The 22,475-nt window shown below is 41.2% G+C and overlaps 1 protein-coding gene and 2 long non-coding RNA genes across 4 annotated transcripts; all 3 read right to left on the reverse strand.

Annotated features, from left to right (window-relative positions):
* Positions 1-1,199: 1,199 nt before the first annotated feature.
* On the reverse strand, positions 1,200-5,668 carry LOC109774708 (uncharacterized). The gene is made up of 5 exons (XM_020333473.4): positions 5,364-5,668; positions 5,084-5,273; positions 4,830-4,991; positions 2,920-2,983; positions 1,200-1,577 (listed from the first exon to the last, which is right to left on the reverse strand). Exons 1-5 carry the CDS (start codon positions 5,559-5,561, stop codon positions 1,367-1,369), a joined length of 825 nt encoding a protein of 274 aa, XP_020189062.1. The 5' UTR covers positions 5,562-5,668; the 3' UTR covers positions 1,200-1,366.
* A 360-nt stretch (positions 5,669-6,028) lies between these two features.
* On the reverse strand, positions 6,029-8,174 carry LOC141023458 (uncharacterized). The gene is made up of 2 exons (XR_012184986.1): positions 7,617-8,174; positions 6,029-6,405 (listed from the first exon to the last, which is right to left on the reverse strand). It is a non-coding gene; the product is annotated as an uncharacterized lncRNA (long non-coding RNA).
* A 4,367-nt stretch (positions 8,175-12,541) lies between these two features.
* Positions 12,542-16,121, reverse strand: LOC120965201 (uncharacterized). Of its 2 annotated transcripts, none has more exons than XR_005757617.2 (5): positions 14,914-16,121; positions 14,757-14,798; positions 14,335-14,616; positions 14,053-14,156; positions 12,542-13,397 (listed from the first exon to the last, which is right to left on the reverse strand). It is a non-coding gene; the product is annotated as an uncharacterized lncRNA (long non-coding RNA). The 2 variants fall into 2 exon arrangements; XR_005757616.2 differs by having other exon boundaries at positions 14,053-14,141; positions 14,914-16,116.
* Between the last annotated feature and the right edge of the window lie 6,354 nt (positions 16,122-22,475).

Below are 22,475 nucleotides of genomic sequence, written 5' to 3' on the forward strand. Positions count from 1 at the left end.
TGTAAGACAAGGTGTTTAACATTGGTGTGCGCGTGAGCAGGAGCCTTCCTGGCGTGCTTGGGGCTGTGGCAGATGTGGAAGATGGATCCCTCGACGTGCCTCGACTTCATGCTCGCCTACGCCTTCTACAAGCTCAGCGTCCTCGCGGCGGATGTCCGGAAACAGGGCTTTTGCAACGACCTAATCACCCGGGTCCAGCTCGGTTAGTCACCATTGCCATCTGCTCTTCTGTTACCTAGCTACTCCTATGTGATGTGAGAACTTGACGTTCTTCTAAACTGAACTGCACTTTTTGTGATGAACACTCAGTCATCGGCGTCACAATGGCCATCAAGGATATCCACAAAAGAATTGTCCCCCTTGATTACATCAGGTAATTAGTTCGTGCGTTTCACTGAGCATGGTTACAATTACAGTTCAAATGTGATTTAGACAAACTGAATCAGGGAGCTGATGTCAGCATGTCTCGCGTGCTAAAATATCGGCACGCCGCAGGGTTCCTGTTTTCTTCCTTTATACCGTGTCGGTACTTTCGGACTTGAGCGGCGTGAAGAAGTTCCTGAATCCTCTCTTCAATTTCTTGTTGGCGCTATCCAAGACCAAACACGGGAAAATCGAGTTGATGCGCATGCTGGTTTTTCACGACTTCAGCTACTTCACACGATATTTCGGTGTGCCAAAGATGGAGGGCGCATCAAATGCCCAGCAGGAGGAGTTGGAGCAAGCACAAACTAGGTTCCTTCGTCTGATTGATGAGGCTGATCCCAAGATGAAGGCCAAAATGGATGGAGCTATGCCAAGCATTGGCTCGGATGCCTCGTCCGAATGGACGGAGAGTGTACCGTATAATCAAAATAAATCATGAGTATAAGGTATATATCGAGCACAAAAAGTAATGCACGGGGAATTAGCTAGTTCACTTGATTTTTCATACTAGCATGAATCGTGTTTTCTTTTGCCCTTCCCTCACAAAGAAAATATATACTTTTGCTCTTTCTTTTCCATGGAAGGCCACGCATGTATTGAGTACTTCCTTTACCGAAAAGGCTTCCGCCCCGCTTTATATGTATTGAGTACTTTTGCTCTTTCTTTTCCGTGGGAGGCCACATATGTATCAACAGTAGACACTGTACCTTCAGAGTGCTTTGATCCATCACAAGTATATATCCTAGCACTCGCAAATATCAGACACCAACTGGTAGATTTTCAAAAGTTAGATACTCCCTCCAATAAAGTTGTACTAAATCAGCGACAAATAATATGGATGTATATACCACTAGTAATTAACATGGCGGCTTGTACAAATGAGAACTTATGCGCACATATATTACATTATCACAAAAGTTTCCACACCGGCTCCAATATTTTATACCCGAATGTAAGAGTCTCGTAGCCAGTCCTCAGAATCGTCATACGGAGAGATATAGCCAGGATACCACATAATTCTATACATTTCTTGAATACCGCCTCTGGTTTTCAGCAAATTAACAAAATAAATCAGACCACGCCTTCCATACTTCTTCACACCAGCAACATCAAATAGGAATGCACAGATGTAGAGGAGGAAAACCGGCATTCTATGTCATGAAACAACATTCAGTTAGTGCTTGAATGAAGCATCTCCAAAAGAAATGCATAAAAAAGATTTGTGTTGTTTCATAATCAAATCAAGAAGCCCAATCTATTGAAGTCTTTTGATGGTACTGTCGATTTCATATTAATAACTAATAAAGGTCGGAGAGCTAACCCCAACTTATATCCTATCAGATACAAAATTTAGATGCTTACACAAAGTATATAGCTCAGGAATCTATGTTCTATACAGAGTTCCATCAAGACTTGGCAGACTACTGAAATCTGATTACAAACATCTATATATCTCGTATAGCTAAGATAAATAAGAAAATTGACAGATAGAACAGTCGGATCCTCTGGTGGGAGGATTGTACTTATGGTGACAGCCCTAACAACACTAAGTATATTTCATATGTACATATCAAAGCTCCAATATTAAGTCACAAAGTTAATGATAAGCTTGACAAAAATTCGAGCAGAGACACATACGTTTTAGACCAACAATGTTGAATGGCAACTCAATGACTGAATGAGATGCCATTACACGTTGAAAGAAAGCATCCGACAGTTTGTGATTTGCACATTTGTACTCTTTGCATGCAGTGCAATGAGAGTTTAATGATACTTCATGCATTCTTCGACAAACAGAATTATGAACTGCATTCTCAAGCAGGGAGAGAATGTGCCAATTCAAAATTTCCTTACCTACTGGATGTGAAGCAAAGTTATCACTGTTCATGTGGCCATGGAAACATTGCATTATCTTGTTTTAGGCCATTTTTGCTAGGCTAATTGCCCACACATGATGCATTGCTTAATGCTTGTGACTCATATGCAGTATGAATATCTTTGTCACCCTATTATTAGTGTAAGACAACCACAACCCTTAACACTTCTATCAAAAACAAAGTTAAACTCGGGCAGCAGAACAAAGTGACATACAAAGAACAAAATCTAGTGAGGGCAAGAAAAATTGCTCCATCTTTCTCTTCCATCACTCACGTTGAATGTAAGCCTTACTGTTCACATCTTGGATATGAATTTAACACCAAAAAGCATTAGCTACCACTATGGTTGACCTATAGATCTGAAATACAATTCTTATGATGTTTTAGTGTTGGTATATCAGTTTGACAAGCTATCTAAGTTCTAATAAAATGTAAAAAGGGAAAAGGGATACATAAAAACAGAATTATGTGCTGTACAAATTGGAGGATAAGTTGTCATTCAAGAATTTGTAATTCAACGTTAGAAGGAGTTATTTGAAAATGCAAGCGGTAACTCTAAACAAAACTGTTGCACCTGACTACTAAATGATTTAGCAGTTAGACAATGCATACTGACCTAATAGCATCCAGGAGGACATAGTTTTTCTTGATATCCTTCAAAACCATGATAAGTATGGTACCTACATTGAGAAGGTGATGCAATGAATCTCCAAAAATATGGCTAAGTGGAACAACTACTACTGCAGAAAGAAATGAAACTGGACCATTAAAAAATATAGTAGAATGACTTGCGATTAACAAAAAGTGACATTAGGTTATAAATACACACAAATGTAAATACAGTTATAGTTAATGCTAAACAAGCTATTTGAGGTTGCTAAAGAAAGCCACTGGTGATTTAAAAAAATGAACACATCAATGTTGCCACTGATCAGTCACTTGTGAAATGTATATTAACAGTTCAGTTCGTAGTAATTTCTCACAACTTTATAAAGTCAGGAGTCTTGCAATGGGTATATGGCATTTTGTGCAAGTGACGGTGACCCAGACAACCGCAGTGTATGCATTATAAATATGTTAATTCAATCCCAAAGCGACTATAGTTTTGAATTAAGCTGATAACTTTTTATTAAGTTACATAACAGTATTGAGTCAAAGGAACAGTCCAGTGTTCACAGTATCTGTTTGGAGCACAAAGTCTTGTTCACTCTACACATTTGTGAACAAGACTTTGTGCTCCAGTAAGATAATGTGTTAGTATTATTGTTTATTCATAGGGATACTTTATACTCTTCTCCTGCACTAAAAAGTACAAAAAGTAAGAGCATCTCTAACCCATCCGCAATAAATCTGTAACTCCAAAAAAACTGCCACTATGGGAGTTAGCACACTCTAACCCATCCGCAATACTTCTCTTAGCTCCCTAAAAAATTGGAAGCTCTCAAAAACAGCCCTTCCCTCCCGACAAGTTGAGATATTTTGCACCCTCCCAATACTCGTATCTGGGGGAGAGGAAGTTTCCCTCCTCAACCCCCACCTTGTGTCGATGACATCTATGACAAGCAAAGCCACCCCCGTGGGCCGTGTCCCGGCCCACTCCCGCCACACCGTGACCCATCTCCGTCTCCCAAGCCTTCTCCCGTTGCCTCCAACGAGCCGTAACTTGCGGCAGCCACTGCAGCAGCTCACCTCCCCACCGCTGCACCAGTACACCACTGCCTCCCGAGCATCCTACTGTGCCTGGCACACCTTCCCCAAGGGTCCCAGCAGTCACTCCCCCCACCCTGCGCTGACTGTCATCACCTCCAAAATTGTGCCGTGGTCTCAAGCATCAGCGAGGGGGAATTGGTATGCCACCTCCCCCTCCCCCCTCTGCCACAGCGGTGTTCGTAGCGAGCCCCGCCGGCCAACGTGCGCTCCTGCTGGAGATGCACGGAACATATATTTGACAAAAGGGTCAAAAGGATTTTTTTTTCATCCTTCCCTTTTTTTCTGCAATAATGTAGAAATATAGTTCAAATTGGTTTTTGTATGCAAAGTTAGGTGAGAATTGACAAAAAAAACATTGGGAGTTAAGTTTAGGGAATGGGTTAGATATAAGCAATATTGGGTGGGGTTTTGGGAGTTGGGGATGGGTTAGAACTTAGAAATGATCTAAGATACTCCCTCCATTTCCTTTTACTCCGCATATAAGATTTGTCTTAAGTCAAATTTCATGAAGTTTAGCCAAATTTATATTAAAAAATATCAACATGTACATTACTAAAGATATACAATATGAAAATTAATTTAATGATGCATTTAATGATATTATTAGTTTTGTGAGTGTTGATATTTTTTCTATAAACTTGGTCAAATTTTAGGAAGTTTGACTTGAGGCAAAGTTTATATGCAGAGTAAAAAGAAAAGGGGGGAGTAGTAGTTTGCTATACAATCTGCTCCATTATCTATGTTACTTTGTGCATCATATAATCCCTTTTGATGGGTTTAACTGAAAAATAACAATTTAAAAAATAAGGAAACTACCAAATTTCAGTCGGGTTATCAAGCTGTTTGACTTGCGGCGTTTATGCAACTCTGATGATACAACACTGAGTCTATAGAACATGAAGGCGAGCATGACATCAACAAAGAGTGAAGGAGCCGTCTTCCACAGTTGGTAACAGCCAACACATCCAAGAAATGCACCTGCAAATAGACATAATCCATATGATGTGAGTGATTCAACAGTTAAAACAATGAACATATAACAGAGTCATTCAACTCAAACTCAAACGCACCAAAGACCATGCCGATTTGATAGTCCTCAAGATCGTATGCGCGGCGGAGCGAACAAATCTCAGCTACGCTGCGCAGCAGGGGGCGGAACATGTCAAGCATCTCCGCCTTCAACGCCTCCCATGCCTCGTCCCTTTTGTTTTTAATGACGGGCCGATCCTCTATGCCAGGAGAAGGACCAGGGGAGCAACGCTGCAGAAGCAGTGGCATAAAGTTCATTACGCCCGAATAAACTGTGGAATCAGGGAACTGAGCTGCCCAGAAGAAAGTAGTGGTACTTACCACTACCGACCACGGCCATGAAGCACCGATCCGGTGGGGATGGGAGCACGGTGAGAAGGAAACCCTGTGTGTAAGCTCCCTGGCCCCGGTGCCCGCGGCAAGAAGGGTCCCGCGGCCATTTCCACTCCGAGCTGCCGTTATTCTCTCGGCCGTCAGGTGGGCGCCGGCGCCGGCGCCGCCACAGCGGACAGCCAACATCTGGGTTGGGGGGTGGCGGCGCGGTGGTACACTTCTAGGAGAGATCTAGGGTAGGAATCAGACTCGTGCTAATGGAGACCACCGCTGGGTTTGAGACCACTCGTTGGCCGTTGGATCGGAAGGAGCACATGCGTTGGATATGCTACCTAGTCCAGGCGAGAGATTATAGGTTGACTGGATAGCTAATTTGGTGGGACAGCATCTGCAACGCATGCGTTTGTTTTCTATGGTAACTAATCCAGCGCTAATAATGTGGGATTGATTTTTTTTAGGGTAATAGTGGGACGGGGCTTGCCTGTGCCCATCCGTGCGCCCCTGATACGTGTCGCCCATCCCTGCCTCCCCTCGTGGGGCCGTTTTTAGTCGCAGAAAAAACAATCAAAAATATCCTTCCTAATACACATCGACCCGTAATACTTGCTTTACCCCAAAAAAAAAGACCCGTAATACTTGCTGGTCATCAAAACTGAATAAAACAATGGAGGGGAATACTCCCGCCCAATCAGATCTCTTAATCACGCCAAAACAACATCCTTATCTCTAAATCGCATTGGAATGGACCAGAAAATATAAAGATTAATACAGCCTGCTGAAACAAACAGGAGACTCTTTATCATTCATCAATCAACAGCGTCAAGCAGATGCAACGTCTCTGAGTCTGGAGCGGCCTAGAGATTGAAGCGAAGGATCTTCTTGTCCGTCCCTGATGGCTTCTCCAGGGGGTGGTCATGGGAACCATGATGATAATGGATCAGAACCACCGACAGTGAGATTCTTACTTGTATTCTTCATATCCTCCTTTTCATCTTCCTAGTGATTTTTTGTCTTCATATCCTCCTTTTCCCTGATGGTAAATAAACATGGTTGTTAAACATCTGTGTATTAACTATAATGTACATTGATTGATACAGGATGTGCAAGAAACCGCAGCTAGCAATGCGAAAGATCGTATTAATTAAAGGGTACCAAAGATTGGAATGAATTTTTTATCTGATGAAGAGGCTTATTCCTTTTATAACAACTATGCTGAAGTTATGGGTTTTAGCGTCCGGAGAGGCGGTAAGCATAAAGTGAAAGACTGGTGATTCTTTACAAGTACAACCTGAAAGCACATCGAGGGTATAAAACTATCCTGCTTGGTTTACATAGAAAAAATAATTTTATTGACATTTATCTATCATTTTTGTAGGGTCATTTGGAGTTTATGACAAATCAAATGGTTGCACCGCACTTGCAGTACAACCCATTGCTAAGTGCCTCAATGCAGTCGTCACTTGGAAATGCATTCTCGATGCCAATGAACCAAAGAATGCTGGCAGGATTCCAACAATACAATGCACTAATGGTATAAGCATTCTACTTTGTCATGTTTTATTATCATTTCGAAACTTCTGCATCATTAAACTTTGCTACTTTTCTGCATAGGGTCATCCAAACAACCACATCTACACCGATTTCCAACTGCACAACTCGGCATTGCAGCAACAGAGCATTGGAACCTCTGCCTCTACTATAATGACAGGACAAAATCAAGTCATCTTCCATGAACCGAAGCCAACTTAATTTGTTATGAACAGTTTATAGCTATGGTATGACTGTCGGTCCTGCTGCCAGCTCGATTCACCTTTCCTACCCCATCACCACCCCGCGTGCTTGTGGCGGATGGAACGACAAAAGGATTGGTCACGCCAGAACAAAATTTCTCACATTCGCTCGTTAAGACACTCCCTTGTTAAATAAAAAGTTCCATCCCATGTACTAAAGCCAATTTAATCAATTTTGTAGATGACACTGGTTTTCTTGTTATTTGCCATGGATTTTTAATTTTATTTTTTGCGGGGGTGCCATGGATTGAATCGAATATCGATCAAATTAACCCTATGCACCGAAGTCGATTTTAATTGACACTATTTTTCATTAGAACTTGTTATTGAACATTGATTGAATAGAATAGCAACCAAATTATCTCTATGCCCACAACCATAACTCGTGTTCCTAGTAAACAAGCAAGAAATCAAAGATCAAGAGACCAGCAAAGCAAAAAAGAAAATTTACCTGTGTGGCTGTGTCGTATCTCTTGTGGAAGTAGTAGAGCTGAATCTCTTGGTGAACGAACGAAGGCACCGCACGAGCTCTCCACCACGAGCCTGCGGTGTCCGGGTCTGCTGCCTCCGTCTATGTGTAGCACACTCATGGCGGTACAGAGCTGCTGCGCCACCCGGGATCCGCCGCCTCCATGTACGGGCTGCAGCGCTCCAGCTAGTCGAAGCAACTACCCCACCCACTATCCACCACCTCCAGGTCGGGGCTGGAGCGCTCGAGCTCGTGAGTCTCTGCAGGCAGCTGCGCCCGCCCAAGATCCACCTCTCCATGGTCGGGCTCTCGAGCTGCCCCTGACCTGCTGCGCGACCGAGGAGAGAAGAACATGGCCAGCAGCCGGAGAAGATGCAATCCGGCGAGAGAGAAGTCGACTCCTGAAGTAAGGGGGCATGGGGTGGACATCGCGGCGGCTTCATCCCCTCCATCCTCCATGCTCTGCTCCATGTCCGAGCTCTGACGGGAAAGAGAGAGAGAGAGAGGAGTAAAGAGGTGAAGAATACGAGAGGACCCCGCTGGACCGAACAGACGCGTATTAGGATTGGTATTTTGTTTTTTTTTTCGCGGCCAAAAACAACCACGCCGAGGAGAGGCAGGGATGAGCGACACGTAGCAGCGGCGCACGTACCGGGCGCAGGTAAGCCCCGTCCCGAGCGTCTCCCCTGCCTATTTTGGCTGCCCCCTTCCCCACGTCTCCCTCCCTATAAAGCTGAGGACCCCCTCGACCCGTTTCGCTCCTACTCGATCCCGGAGACCCCGTACACCGCCCACAATCCCTCGCCGGACATCCGAACCACCATCGCCCGCCATTGCCGTCGTTGTACACCCTCCGGTCACCCTCGACTCCAATCGACGTCGCCATCCTCTCCGCCCTCGACCGTTGTATCGCCTAAGCCGCTCCGCCGTCGCCGGGAGCCCCTGGAGCAGCCTCCCGCACCGGGCTCGAGCTCCCTGCTTTGCCTGACTCCTCCTCCCCTCTGTAAGCGCCGGCAACCCTTTCCCTCCATCCGATCCAGATCTAACGGCTAGGATTAGATCGCTCTTCTTTTTCGCCGAATCATTTTCCGCTAAGGTTTGGTCGACCGCCCGTTTCTCTGAATTCAATCACTAGCCGACTAAATCTCGCGCTGCGACGTGTCACTTGAACGCTCCGTAGCAAATTCCTATTTTCTGTTTTTAATTTTGATTTCAGAAATAGTTCTGATTTTAGAATTTGAATATCTTTTACGATTTCTAATATTTTTGAGTGATTCTTTTTTATTAGATTCAAATTTTCATCTAGTTTCTGTAGATTCAATTTGAGCCAAGTTTGAAATGTTTAAATTTTGAATTAGATGCAATTTGCTCAAACCACTATTTTGCTTATAACTTGAGTTTAAATTTTTATTTTGATTTAATTCTTTTTGCACTTTGTCACAAAAATAGTTGTGCATCTAGTAGCTCTTCAATTTTTATTTTTGTTTCATTTTATATTTGATTATTAGCAAAAAGGTACTATTTTAGTTATTTCTAGGATTTATCCTATTTCTTTTTGTTTTAATTGTTTTCAATTATTTTTATTTTTTTTCAATTTGACAAGTTTTAATTAGTTTCTGTGAGTTAACAGTAGGCACTTTATTTGTAGTTTAAAATATATTTTTTGTTTCTTTTGTTTTGAAAGAAAAGTTGTTTTTATCATAAGTGGAGTTTTATAAATGAATTTAAGTTGATTCTTTTTGCATAGAAATTTGTAGGAAATTTTATTTCTGTTATTTTAATAAAAAATTTATTTATTTATTGTTAATTTATTGTTTTAAGTGCTTCCTTTGCTGTTGAGTTCTATTAGAACAAAAAAACTTTTATTGTTTAGTGTGTTAATCTTCACAGTTTTCTTTATAGTTTATTTTGATGTTTCCTTTGAATTTTTATTTGGTTTTCTTATTGATTTTTTATTTGTTGATTTTTATTTTTGATTGCTAGTATGTTTGCTTATGTGAATATATTGTTTGACTATATAGATTTTCTTCGTAGAGTGACGATTAGTTCTATCAACTTTTTGAGAACGTTATAGTCTTCATCAAGTAATACCACGCAAGTTCACTTTGACCATATTTTCATACCTATGCTTTATTGCATTTAGTGTCACCTTCAACATTCCTCCGGTAGTTATATTGAGCTTGAAACTTGAGGTAGTATTCATGAGGTAGGAGAAACCCAATACCCCTGTTACCATTGTCATGGAAGGGACGTTACCTTGCATTATTGCTACGCTCTAGTAGATGGGGGTCGGATGTGTGATACAAGAGTGTCGTGAGGATTAATAATTCAAGACCTGCATGATGATCAAGACTTCAAGGACTCAATATACCTCTAGGTGGAATGGTATTGCATCTGGCAGCCTGATATCTATCATGGTTATGCTCAGGAATCCTGGTATCTACCCGTGATCATCCCGACATAATGCCACCCAGGCTCAAAGAGATGGATGGATAGTTCAAGGCCGGAAAGCTTACGTGTGCAACCGCAAGTCATTATGGGCTAAGGCTTGGTTGGCCTTAGTCGTGACTCTGGCTGGTCAGATTGCTAGTAGATGTAGACGAACGATAGGATTGCATGGGCACTGACATCTGCCGAATGATCGCTCCGGAAGACCATGTTTCGACCATCCCGTTCTCAAACACCAGGCAGTGCAAGGACATAACAGGAGGGATCGAATCTTGCGGGTAAAGTGCGCAAACCTCTACAGAGTGTTAAACTAATCGATTAGTCCTGTCCCCGGTTACGGACGACATGAGCACCAGAGATGATAATATTAGCCAATCTCAACACAATTAATAATAACTAGTCGTCAACCCGTGCATCTGCATGGGCTAGTTATAATAATCATCAGATTACACATTTAGGTAACATTTACTTATTGTAAAATCTTTTACAAATTGGATAAGAAGAATTTTACGAATATGCAGAAGATATATTACTGTTTTGAACATGTAATAACTGGCACTATATTCTCCAAAAAATGGTACTATAATTAGTAGGACCAAAAGTCACATATAATTTTTATTAAGTTCCATCGTTCTCTAAAGATTTATCGGCACCATCATCTCACTAAAATTGATATGACTGTAACTACTGGTCTGGATTACTGTATTTATGTGTGTTGACACAAATATCAGTGGACAAACCACATACATTTTGTTTAGCACATGTAGTCCTAAATCTTAGGTTTTAAAGTAGAAATTGTAAGTGCATCTAGTGTCATCCTTAATTGGTTTTGGAGTATTGACGACAAACTTGGTTGAGGGACTAATGTGTTTGTGAGAATTGCATGATAACACAGGTAGTAGTCCCTTATTGATTCGGTTTACCTACCAGAGATGACCCCTAAAAATGTGTGAAGACATTGAAGACAATGGTGGTCTGTGAAGATATTCACAACGAAGATTATGACTGGAGAAGACATTCACGTGAAGACTATGGGGTGCGAAGACATAGTTGTTTCGTAGTTTCCTTTTCTTCTTTGCTGAGTCATAGGAACCACCGTACTGTTAAGTGGGGTCCAAGTGAACAAAGTCAGAGTGACTGATGTGATGCTCAACCAAATCCTATGTCTTCGAGCAAAGACAATGAGAGCAAATCTTATCCAGAGCTGGATGAGTCAGCTTTACTTGTAGCCCAAGTCAAGATGCCGCGTGTGTTTGAAATCTGACCGTTGGACACGTCTTAGTTCCTTAGTGACACAGGGTCATTTCGGTCAAATCAGGTCGGGTTGCCTCCTGGCTATAAATAGCCACCCCCTACACCATAAATTGGTGGCTGCTTAGAGTTAGTGCACGGCTTTTGTCGTTTGAGAGCAACCCACCTCCGAAGCATTTGAGAGAGAGATCCTTGCGAGGACAAAGCCCAAAACACCCAGAGCCAAAGAGTGTTAGGCGTCTTTCTGTCCGCGTGATCTGAAGACTTGTTACACTTGAGGACTGTGAATCCTCCAGCCGGTTAGGCGTCGCGTTCTGAGCATCCAAGAGCCATTGTGGATCGCCGGTGAACGAAGTCTGTGAAGGTTTGGAAGTCTACCTTGAAGACTTACCAGAGTGATTAGGCGAGGACTGGGTGTCCTTAGCTCAAGGGGAATAAGGTGAAGACGCGGTCTTCTGAGTTAAATCTCAGCCTCCCTAACCAGACGTACAGTTGGCACAGGAACTGGAACTGGTCTACCAAATCCTTGTCTTCATCAAGCAACTGGTTCTATCCTTCACTTCCCTTTACTTTACAGTTTATCTTCGTGAAGTCATTGCCTACTTGTCTGATCTGATTATCTTCACTGAGTGAAGACTATTTACTGTTTGGCTTCATACTGTCTTCCATCCTGATCCATACTACCTAGCTATTGATAGTCTTCGTGTTTTCACTTCATTGCTTACTTGACTATGGCTTATCTAGTGTAGTCTATCTTCCGCTGCATATCAATAGGTTCATTTCTACTGTTAGTCTTCAAAGCCCCCGTGTTTTGAAGACTTTCATAAAAATCGCCTATTCACCCCCCCCTCTAATCGAATACTAGCACTTTCAGAAATGATATGCTTACTTGGTAGAATTACACCGTTCCTTAAAAAAATTGTTGTTCCAGCTAAATTCTTCCATTTGAATATTATCATAAAGGTATATTATTGATTTGTAGTATTATGAAATATATGCATAACATCTTACTACCATTAATATGGAGTGAATCTAAAAAAACGATAGTGTTGCGCAAGGATTAGTCTGACTATCCAATGGCAAAATAGAAATAGGATGCTAAGCTTGGAGAGAATAATTTTGTACTGTAAACCTACAAATAAGAAGCATGCATGCATCACATTTTGAATTTTTCAATTATATACTCCCTCCGTCCTGAATTAGTTGTCTCAGATTTGTCTAGATACAGATGTATCTAAAAATGTGTCTAGATACATCCGTATCTAGACAAATCTAAGTTAAGTAATTTAGGATGGAGGTTGTAGTTCCTATGCATGTTGGAACTAAGCTTTGCCCTTGTGACATGGATAATCACGTACAATGAAAAGAGAAGAAACAATTTCATGCGTGGTAGAATCATGGAGAAAGCACTACATGTGAAGTATAAAATGTTTGTGATGGAACGGCCCCCATCAGATTTGGTCTGGTGACCTTAGTATGACAGGAAAGGAAGGGCATACTCTGCAATAGAACTGAAATAGTACAACACCAGTACTGAACATATACACTCAAACAATTCTAAAAACAATGGTCGAAATAGCTCGAGCGTGCTCTGCTCACATCGCAACACAATAACGTCTTGATTTTGCAATCGAGAGGGTATGCAAAATTAATTAAACTATGGATTTTAATTGAACCTGCCAATCCAAGCTAGCATATATCCAACTATTCCATTGCTGAGTCTTGTATCCCAAACAGTTATGGAATGATGATACTTGGCATGTCGAACAATTAGAACAAATGATATAGAAGATATTTAATTTGAGACATGGTGCGAGGAGATCTTGGCTCAGAGGAACATCGCTGACCTAGACCTTCAGTTATATCGTCTGTTCGAGCATTACACTGAGATCCTTTGCATTCCTTTATTCAGAACCTTTGTTTTCACCCTTTGAGGCCCATAGCCCCCTCAAATATGCAAATATCTCTATTTTTAATATGGCATAGTAGGAGCCTATTGTTCCATAACAAAGAGCATACTCCATAACATGTAATGTGTAGTTGCTTTCCGATATTTCCTTTAGCCTACAACATATACATAAACATGATGTTTATAAATTATTACTCAGACTGAAAACACATGCTATATTTAAAAGCAAAGGGGCAGTTTATGCCTGACAGCCATTGTTTTCTTTCTAATTAGTTAGCCAATAATATAAAAGTAGCACATATTAAAGAAATTATTTTCCACACTGAAAGGACAATAAGGAGTACAATTACGTATTGAGAGTTGACCAAATTAAAGTGTATGTTTCTATAGTTGGATGCGATTTTTATATAAAAATAGGTTCATTCACTTGGCTACCAACCGACAGAAATTCAAATTCATAACTGCCACCTGTACATCTAAAAAAATAGATACAATGTATAAAATACGAATGAAATACCTAGTGCGTCTTACATAAATCATAATTTTTTAATAGCATCCTACAATTGTACACAGCGCAAACAACAAAGAAAGATCAAATGATCCGGTTATATAAAAATAAAAAGAAAAAAACAAAGTATTCCAGATGCTCGAGCAACTACTGCACGCATATACCATGCTTGAATTTTTTTTCATGCTTTGTGAATAATAAATTGAACCCAGAATCCCACATAACTTAGAGTACAAAATGACAGAAAACATCAATAATCCTTTCGTAATGTAAATCCATTTACTCTTACTCACCCTGCTTACCATTTTACCATGTTATCCTACAGTCGTGATGTATGAAATTCAAGTATTATGTCTGCCATCTACTATCAGTGCACTCCCTCCGTGGTTAACTGCATTAAGGACATCTGGTGACATTGTTTTCAAAATTCAGTTTCATGCAATAAAAAAATCAACAATTTCGGAATTCAATATGGGACAAAAGATCATGATACTTCCCTGTTTTTCATGTATGTAGTTTTGTATCTATGCAACATCAATTGCGTATTGTATCCCTAGAACAAAAGATTTAAATGGGTGGCTTACCCAACGTGGTGTAGATAATGAAAACTTGGGCAATGATCTCTGGCCTGAAGCTGGGTACATCATATATAGCCACCTTCTTGGAAATAGACCATGGCTTGCTCGCGGTGCGCTTCTCATACGCTAAAGGAGCAAATCAGGATAATGTTGATATGCTGGCTTATCTCAGTGCTCGCCAAAAAAACTGGCTGTTTGTTGGGTTCTCGTCATAAAGCTTTCTCCATCCACGTCAAGTTCCAGATAGGTCCAACATGATCATGGCCTTATGTTGGAAAAGCTATCATACTGGTTAATAACCAAAGAGGTAAATTGTATGAATTGTGTTAGCAACTTAGCATCAAACCTTCAACATGAGAAGAAGAAATAATCTAAGCTTGGTACAATGATTGAAGAGCAGATCAAATTCTTTAGGATTAGGCACATACATGTGGAAATTACAAATTCCAGACGCTCCATGGTTAATAGCACTGCACAAATTGCCAATTACGAAAATTAGGAAAAGAGGTGGCTAAGAAAGAGAACAAATTGTGGTATATTTGGACAGAATAAAGAAAATCTAATTAGGATGTTCCGCGAATGAACCTGGAGCTTGACGTTACTGTACCCTACCGCATCTTCCTTCGCTGCTGAAACTTCCAAATTCATCGGCCAGGAAGTGATGTTGATGGATCAATCTTAGATATACGTGCAAAAATATTTTGGTCAGAGCGATGAGTTGATAGCGTATGAAATACGCAATATACATGAAGCAGAAAAGCAAAGAAACAAAGATTGGGCATGAATATCGAGAAATGAAGATGTTACAGGAAGAACATGTGCATATGGCAAGGAGGAAGATTGGGGAGAGCCTCAGATGATCGATCGATCGGGCAGTATTGTAGGAGCTTTGGTGAGAAGGAAGATTGGCGAGACCTGGTTGGGGAGTCTGTGTGTTTAAAGTTTCTTTGCAATCTTTAGATGAGTGCAGGTTCAATGGTGTGAGATCCGATTGTTGCGTGCTAGTCTTCCTAGGCATATTACGTTCTTTTTTTAACAACCTGGCCGCTTTTTTTTATTGGCATATTACAACCTGGCCATTTTATTTTTTTATTGGGATGTTACATACGTAGTTAATCACCACGAAAAAATACATATGTAGTTAATGAACCTAGCTTTTGTTTAGGGAAGTTAATCAACCTTTTGATTCCGTGATTCTGTTATGGGCTGCCGCATGCATGACCCATGTGAAAGGATTTAAGCGTGTTTTTATCTCTTGTGGGCCCTATGAGTATTTTTTTTTGTCAATTATCACGTGAGTTGATCTACACCATAATAATTTGGTCCCACCAAATTAACGGTCAGTATTTTCTAGTTAACGTGGGAATTTCTTGGGAGTCGGTAATTAGTATAAGTATATATAAGTATATATAAGTAGATATAGATAGATAGATATAGATATAGAAGTATAGATATAGATAGATAGATATCTATATCTATATCTATATCTATCTATTCTATTTAATAATAAAGCAAGGTACGTTTCGCTAATTTTTTCATCCGTTCACCGTGGAAAAGAATTTTTTTTCTATTCAAGATGGTACTAAATTCTTATGCGTTCGTCTCCTAGAAAACAAAGGCTTTCTATAATTTCGTGCGTGGGCCGCGCACTGTGGCCCAGCGAAGCCAGCCCACTTATTTATCTGCCCACGCAGCTGGAAAACATCTATTTTACACACTGGGCGACAAATAGTCAGAGCTTCACACAGGACAACCAATAATAGACTGGCCCATTTTTCTTTGTTTCTGTGTTTTACTTCTATTTTTATTCTCCTTCCCCTATCTATTTTTTCTCTTCAAAGTTTATTTTCTTATATAATTTATTTCATAAATTCAAAATTCTCACAATTGTTCATATTTAAAAAATACAAATTTTGGAATGAAAAATACCCAAAGCTTCGCACAGGTTGCCCAATACTGGGCCGGCCATTTTTGTTTTATCATGTGTTTTGTCTTTTTCTGTTTATTTCTCTTTTTCTTTCATATTTCTTTTTACTTTTTTCCCTTCCAAGTTTAATTTCGTTTTCCCTTTTTCAGTAAATTAGAAATTATCAAAAAACCTCAGAATTTAAATTTTTTGTGCAAGTTTTTGATAAATGTTCCAAATTCTAAAAATGTTTCTTTTTTGATAAATGTTCAGAACTTTATTTTTTTCTTTCTGAAATTTGTCAAAAGAAAACAAATGTTCCCAATTTTTTTTAAAATGTTTTTATTTTCCAGAATTATTCATGATTTCCAATATTTCTCTTTGCATTTGAAAAAATGTTTCAAAATTGAAAATGTTGTTATTTTAGAGAAGTTTTTTTGAAATTAAAATAATTTTCTTTTTTGGAAAAAATATTTTCAAAATTGTTCTGAATGTTCAAAACATTTTACCATTTTTAAAAACTTTTCACTAATTCAAAAAATATGCTGGTTATTATAAAAAATTCATGTTTTCAGAAAATGTTTGTGAATTTCAAAAAATATTCCAATTTAAAATTTTCTTCATGTTTTTTGTAAATATTCAGAATTTTCATAAAGCTATTTGGAATTTAAAAAATTGTTCATGTTTCGAAGAATATACGCAAATTCATTCTTATTTTTTGGACAAGTTCAAAAAAAAAATCAAACAATGTTTCAAATCTGACGCTGCATTATGTTCTTAAATATTCATGCTGGCCATTGGTTATTAGGACGTGTTTCTTCGAGTAGCTAGCAGTATCGTCGGGTCTTAGATTTATGTGCTGCAATTAGTAATACATCCAGGTACGCCGTGATAGGAGACATCGATCAACCCACCACTATCAACATCTCGTACACCAAACATTACCCGCGAGAAGATCGCAGCTCCTAGCTCCGTCGGCCACCGCTGCGGAGACTATTTTCGGAGGACACATCATTTCTCTCTTGTTGCTTCTCGTGATATATATATATATATATATATATATATATATATATATATATATATATATATATATATATATATATATATATATATATAAGTGGGTCTATTGATAATTTTGGGGGTATGAGAATTGGTTGTCGAAACCATCTCATTAACAACCAACTTTTGTAGTGATTTTTTTGTTTGACTCCTTTGTTGTAGGGAAAATGAGCTTTACGCAAAAAGTATAAACTTAGAGCCACCACCAGCCATATTTTCATATAGTATAGACTTTCATCATCGTTCTGTTGTGATCTTGACGGTACATTCAATGTACTGACCTACATGGCTGCAACGTCTCATGTTGCAGATATTCCTACGATGAGAAAGAGTTACAATATAGGGTTACGGTTTACACACAACTTCCGTTGGCATTGATGGGACTCCACACCCCTATTGATAAGTTTCGCTGTGATAAATAAGGTATACTCTGCATCTACGATTTTTTTATATGTGATGTTATGGTATTTCATCAAAGTATTGTGTGTGCCAGCATACTGATCCAGGCATGGAACAAAAAGCACAGAGACTTCTACATTCTACATGGACAAGCATAGATTAGGAATGTGTTGTGATTAATTAGCACTTTTAATAAAGGGAATCTCCCCTTTGTCCAACCGTCATGCGGTTGCAATCCGGGAGAGACGCGAGCAACCAATGCATCTCTTTATAACATTGTGGCTGCCTCTTTGTAACGCCGCGTATGTTCGGGATGCATATATATTGTACCCGACCATTGATTGCTTGTATCTGCGTTGGTATTTTCCTGAAGAGGAGAGGATGATGCAGCACAACAATGGTAAGTATTTCCCTCAGTTATGAAACCAAGGTTATCAATCTAGTAGGAGAACCAAGCAACACTATGTAAACGGTACGTGCACATAAAGAACAAATACTTGCAACCCAACGCGTAAGAGGGGTTGTCAATCCCTCTCCGGTAAAAAGATAGATAAAACTGTATGATATTGGATAAATAGATCTAGCAAAACACAAAATAAAATAAGTAAAGAAAAAGTGCAGCAAGGTATTTTTGTTTTTTTGGAACAATAGATCTGAAAACAATATGATAGAAAATAGACCCGGGGGCCGTAGATTTCACTAGTGACTTCTCTCGAGGAAATAGCATACGGTGGGTAAACAAATTACTGTTGGGCAATTGATAGAAGAGCAACTAATTATGACGATATCCAAGGCAATGATCGTGTATATAGGCATCACGTCCAAGATTAGTAGACCGACTCCTACCTGCATCTACTACTATTACTCCACACATCGACCGCTATTTAGCATGCATCTAGTGTATTAAGTTCATAGAAAAATGGAGTAATGCAATAAGAACGATGACATGATGTAGACAATATCTATTCATGTAGGAATAGACCCCATCTTTTTATCCTTAATAGCAACGATACATGCGTGCCTCGCTACCCCTTCTGTCATTGGGTGAGGACACCGCAAGATCGAACCCATCACAAAGCACCTCTTCCCATTACAAGAAAATCATTCTAGTTGGCCAAACCAAACCAAAGTTTCGAAGAAGAAATACGAGGCTATAATAATCATGCATATAAGAGATCAAAGAAGAATCAAATAATATTCATAGATAGAACTGATCATAAACTCACAATTCATCGGATCCCAACAAACACACCGCAAAAAGTCATTACATCAAATAGATCTCCAAGAACATGGAGGAGAACATTGTATTGAGAATCAAAAAGAGAGAAGAAGCCATCTAGCTACTGCCTACGGACCCGTAGGTCTGTGTTTAACTACTCACGCATCATCGGAGGAGCACTAATGAGGATGATGAACCCCTCCGTGATCGTGTTCCCCTCCGGCAAGGTGCCGGAAAGGGCCTCTAGATTGGATCTCGTGGTTTGTCGACTCCCCTAGGGTTTCTGGAATATTTGGGAATTTATAGAGCTTAGAGGCGGTGGAAAGGAGCTACATGGGCCCCACCACCCACCAGGGCACGCCCTAGTGTCTCGTGGGCCCCACGGGCCTCCCCTCGGGCACTTCCTTGGCTCCCAAGTTGTCTTCTGGACAGAAAAAAATCTCCAAAAAGGTTCGCTGCGTTTGGAATCTACTTGATATGGATATTCTGCAAAGCAAAAAACAAGCAAAAAACATCAACTCGCACTTGGCACTATGTCAATAAGTTAGTCTCAAAAAATGATATAAAGTTGCTATAAAATGAATATAAAACATCCAAGAATGATAATATAACAGCATGAAACAATCAAAAAAATTAGATATGTTGGAGACGTATCAACCATCGATCAATGACAAAGTTCACTCTTCATTCATGACTAATTGTGACACCCAAAAAATTTATTTGGTTTTATCAAATTCTTTATTTGATTTGAGGGAGGTCATTTAATTTTTTTTCCTAAAGGACTCTCCTTCTCAAAAAATTTCTTTTATGACAAGTATTTTCCTTGAGTTCATCCAAAACTTAATCTTTGGTCTTGGAGGTTTTTCATCTTGTGTTGACTCAACACAAATGATTTTTCATTGGGAAAGTTTTTGAAAATCTTTTCTTTTTAAAATAGCCCTATGGCATATGGAGTGATCCTTTCCCTTTCAAAATTTCCTCTTGCCATGACCTAAGTGGAAATCCCCCTCCCAAAAGCCATCTCCCCACTTTGTGTTAAGATAAACTTCAAATCCAGCAAGTTAGACTCCCCCATGTTTTTATCTCCTTTTATTCCTAATCAAAAACCTTTTCTGTCCTCTATTTTGACCCTTGTAGATTTACAAAGGAACCACTAGTTCTCCTTTGAGTTTTGCCTCCAAACAAATTTCCCTGGCTAGTCCTTAGAACCCTCAACCAAGATCCAGGAAGATCCACTGGTCTCCAGTTCAAAATTTTCAAAATGTGCTTGCTGCAAGTTTGGGCCATATTTGCAAAATTTGGTGAAATTCATTTGTTCTCTCCTCCTAAAAATCTGAGAAAATTCAGGCAGCCTCTGGATGCATCGAGAGGTCACCTCACCAAGTCACAGCTCCAGAAAAATTTTCCTCGTGCCCAAATCATATCGTCGAACCCCTGGAGGGCACTGTTACTGTCAAGTTCAGAGTTTCAGAAAAACAGTTTCAGTGGCCGATGTCGTTTTCTTCAGAACACCATGTCGATCTCGCCAGTGACGGCAGTGGCACCTTGCGCCCTGTTCCTCCTTCTTATCCACCGCGCCGCACGGCCGCCTGGACGCTTGCGGGCGTCGGCGGCGAGCTGGCCGAGGTGCATCGCCCCGTGCGCGGCGGCAGCAGCGCCCGCTGCGGCTGCCAGAGAGGCACAGCGAGGGACGGCGCCGTCCAGCACCGCCCAAGCCACCAGAGACCACCGCGTGGCCGTCCCCTCCTCTGTGCACGCTGCAGAGCCGTCGTCGTGAACTGGGAGGCACGGAGCGCGCTCTGCCGCCGTTGTGCCCGTACGGCCGTTCCGTCGAGGACCGGAGCATTACCCCAATCTGACCGAGGTTTTAGCGGAGGAACGGTGCCAGTGGACCACCACGATGATGCCCAACCGCCTAAACCTCCTGCCCAACCTCTGCCTCGCCGTAATTGCTCGCCGGTGTTATCCCGTTCACGGCCACCTCCTCGGATCGCCTATAAAAGGAGGTCCCGAGCTCGTACTCGAACACGCACCATCCCTACACCCCACAAGTACCACGCCAAGCCACTGGGTAGGCCTCGAGGAAGTCTCCTTCCCCAACTCCGGCCGCCTCGACCCGCTTCGGGATCCGGCAAGATTCGCTCCAGTGCGTGCACCCCTGCCTCTCAACTCATGCCAGTAGCCTCCTAGTGCATCCACCTCTCTGACCCGCGCCCTAATTTGGAGTTTGCAGCACCCACCGGAGAGTTCCACCCTCGCCCGAACCACCGTCCGCCGGACATAAGGTCGCCGTCGCCGTGGTGCTCGCCGTCGGTCAAGTCCACCACCCACCGACGCGAAAGAACACCCTGAACCCGTAGGTACCCTCCGATCACCCTACCTCGCCGTGGATCAACGCCGGCGACCACCGCAGCCTTCGGGCGCCGGCGAGCTCTATTGGAGTTTGAACCTGACGGGTGGGACCCCCCCCCTCAGCCTCTCTTTCTTTTCCTTCGAACCGTTTTCTGAAGGCGCCTTCGGGCAAAGTGTGTTTTCCCTTCTGGGCAGGCGTATTTCATACGGAAGCGTTTTCTGCTTTTTCAAACAAGCCCCTGGATCTTTTCTGTTTCATCACAGATTAGTCCTTGGACTAAAACCCTTATATCTTTTAAACAAAAGATGCTTTTTGATTGATTCTTTTTTTGTCAGTCTTATATTTTTGTCTAGTTTTTTATAGTATTTATTTGGAAATTTTTTGGAATAATTTTTATACACGCAACGGTATTCACGTTAGTATACGGTTTCTTTATACCGTAGATACCGGAGGAGGTGACGGAGCCGCGAACTTCGCCGAGCTAGACTCCGACTTCTCCGAACCAGGCAAGCATGTTTGAACCTTTGATATGATGAGTGTTTTGCATGTTTGCTTGAGTAGTTTGTGCATGGCATATGGGCATCGGTGAGTGTCACGTTGCATGCAAGGCAACTACCTGTGTGCTTCGAAGTTTGATGTGAGCTTTTGATGGGAGATGACCTGATCATGTGGTGACATGAGAGGTAGTAAGATGGTATTGTTGTAGCATGCCAGTCTTATGTCAACCGTTAAACTCCGACGTTAACGTGGACCGAGCCACGTTACCGTTCGTCCCCTTCCGTGCTGCCACATGTTTTCTACAAAGAATACGGTTTAGTAAGTTGCAAACCTCTTTCCTTGTACACACCAAATAGAGGGGCCGGGATGAGGGTTCCATGGCCCTGGATTAAAGCCAGTCATCCGGTCAGGGGGCATGGGTGTTTCCGGTTGGGACCGAGAGGGGGGCACCCCTTAGAGCGCGCGATATAAATTTGATCCCATGCTACGCGAGGTTGTAGCCTCCCCGTCTCAAGGTTTTTCTTGAACGTTGCCTAGGGTGATTCCTGGCATCGGAATGTGGAATGGGTGTGTACTGGTTAGATGTGTTTCTCCTAAAATACCGTAAACGGAACTAGTCCCTTGTGACTACTGAAATCCGTTGGCTGTGGTTAAGAGTACAAACTCTGCAGAGTCAAAACCTTCCGAGTCATCGTGTCCATGGTCAAGGACCT

This window comes from Aegilops tauschii, chromosome 5 (genome assembly GCF_002575655.3).
Source record: "Aegilops tauschii subsp. strangulata cultivar AL8/78 chromosome 5, Aet v6.0, whole genome shotgun sequence".
Lineage (NCBI taxonomy): Eukaryota > Viridiplantae > Streptophyta > Magnoliopsida > Poales > Poaceae > Aegilops > Aegilops tauschii.

Excerpts from the sequence above, each read along its gene's own strand:
- LOC109774708 (XM_020333473.4), bottom strand. The coding sequence starts at position 5,561 with ATGTTGGCTGTCCGCTGTGGCGGCGCCGGCGCCGGCGCCCACCTGACG. Across the intron at positions 2,984-4,829 it reads GATAACCCGACTGAAATTTG|GTACCATACTTATCATGGTT; the intron begins GTAGTTTCCTTA and ends TTCTCAATGTAG. Across the intron at positions 1,578-2,919 it reads GTCCTCCTGGATGCTATTAG|AATGCCGGTTTTCCTCCTCT; the intron begins GTCAGTATGCAT and ends TTCATGACATAG.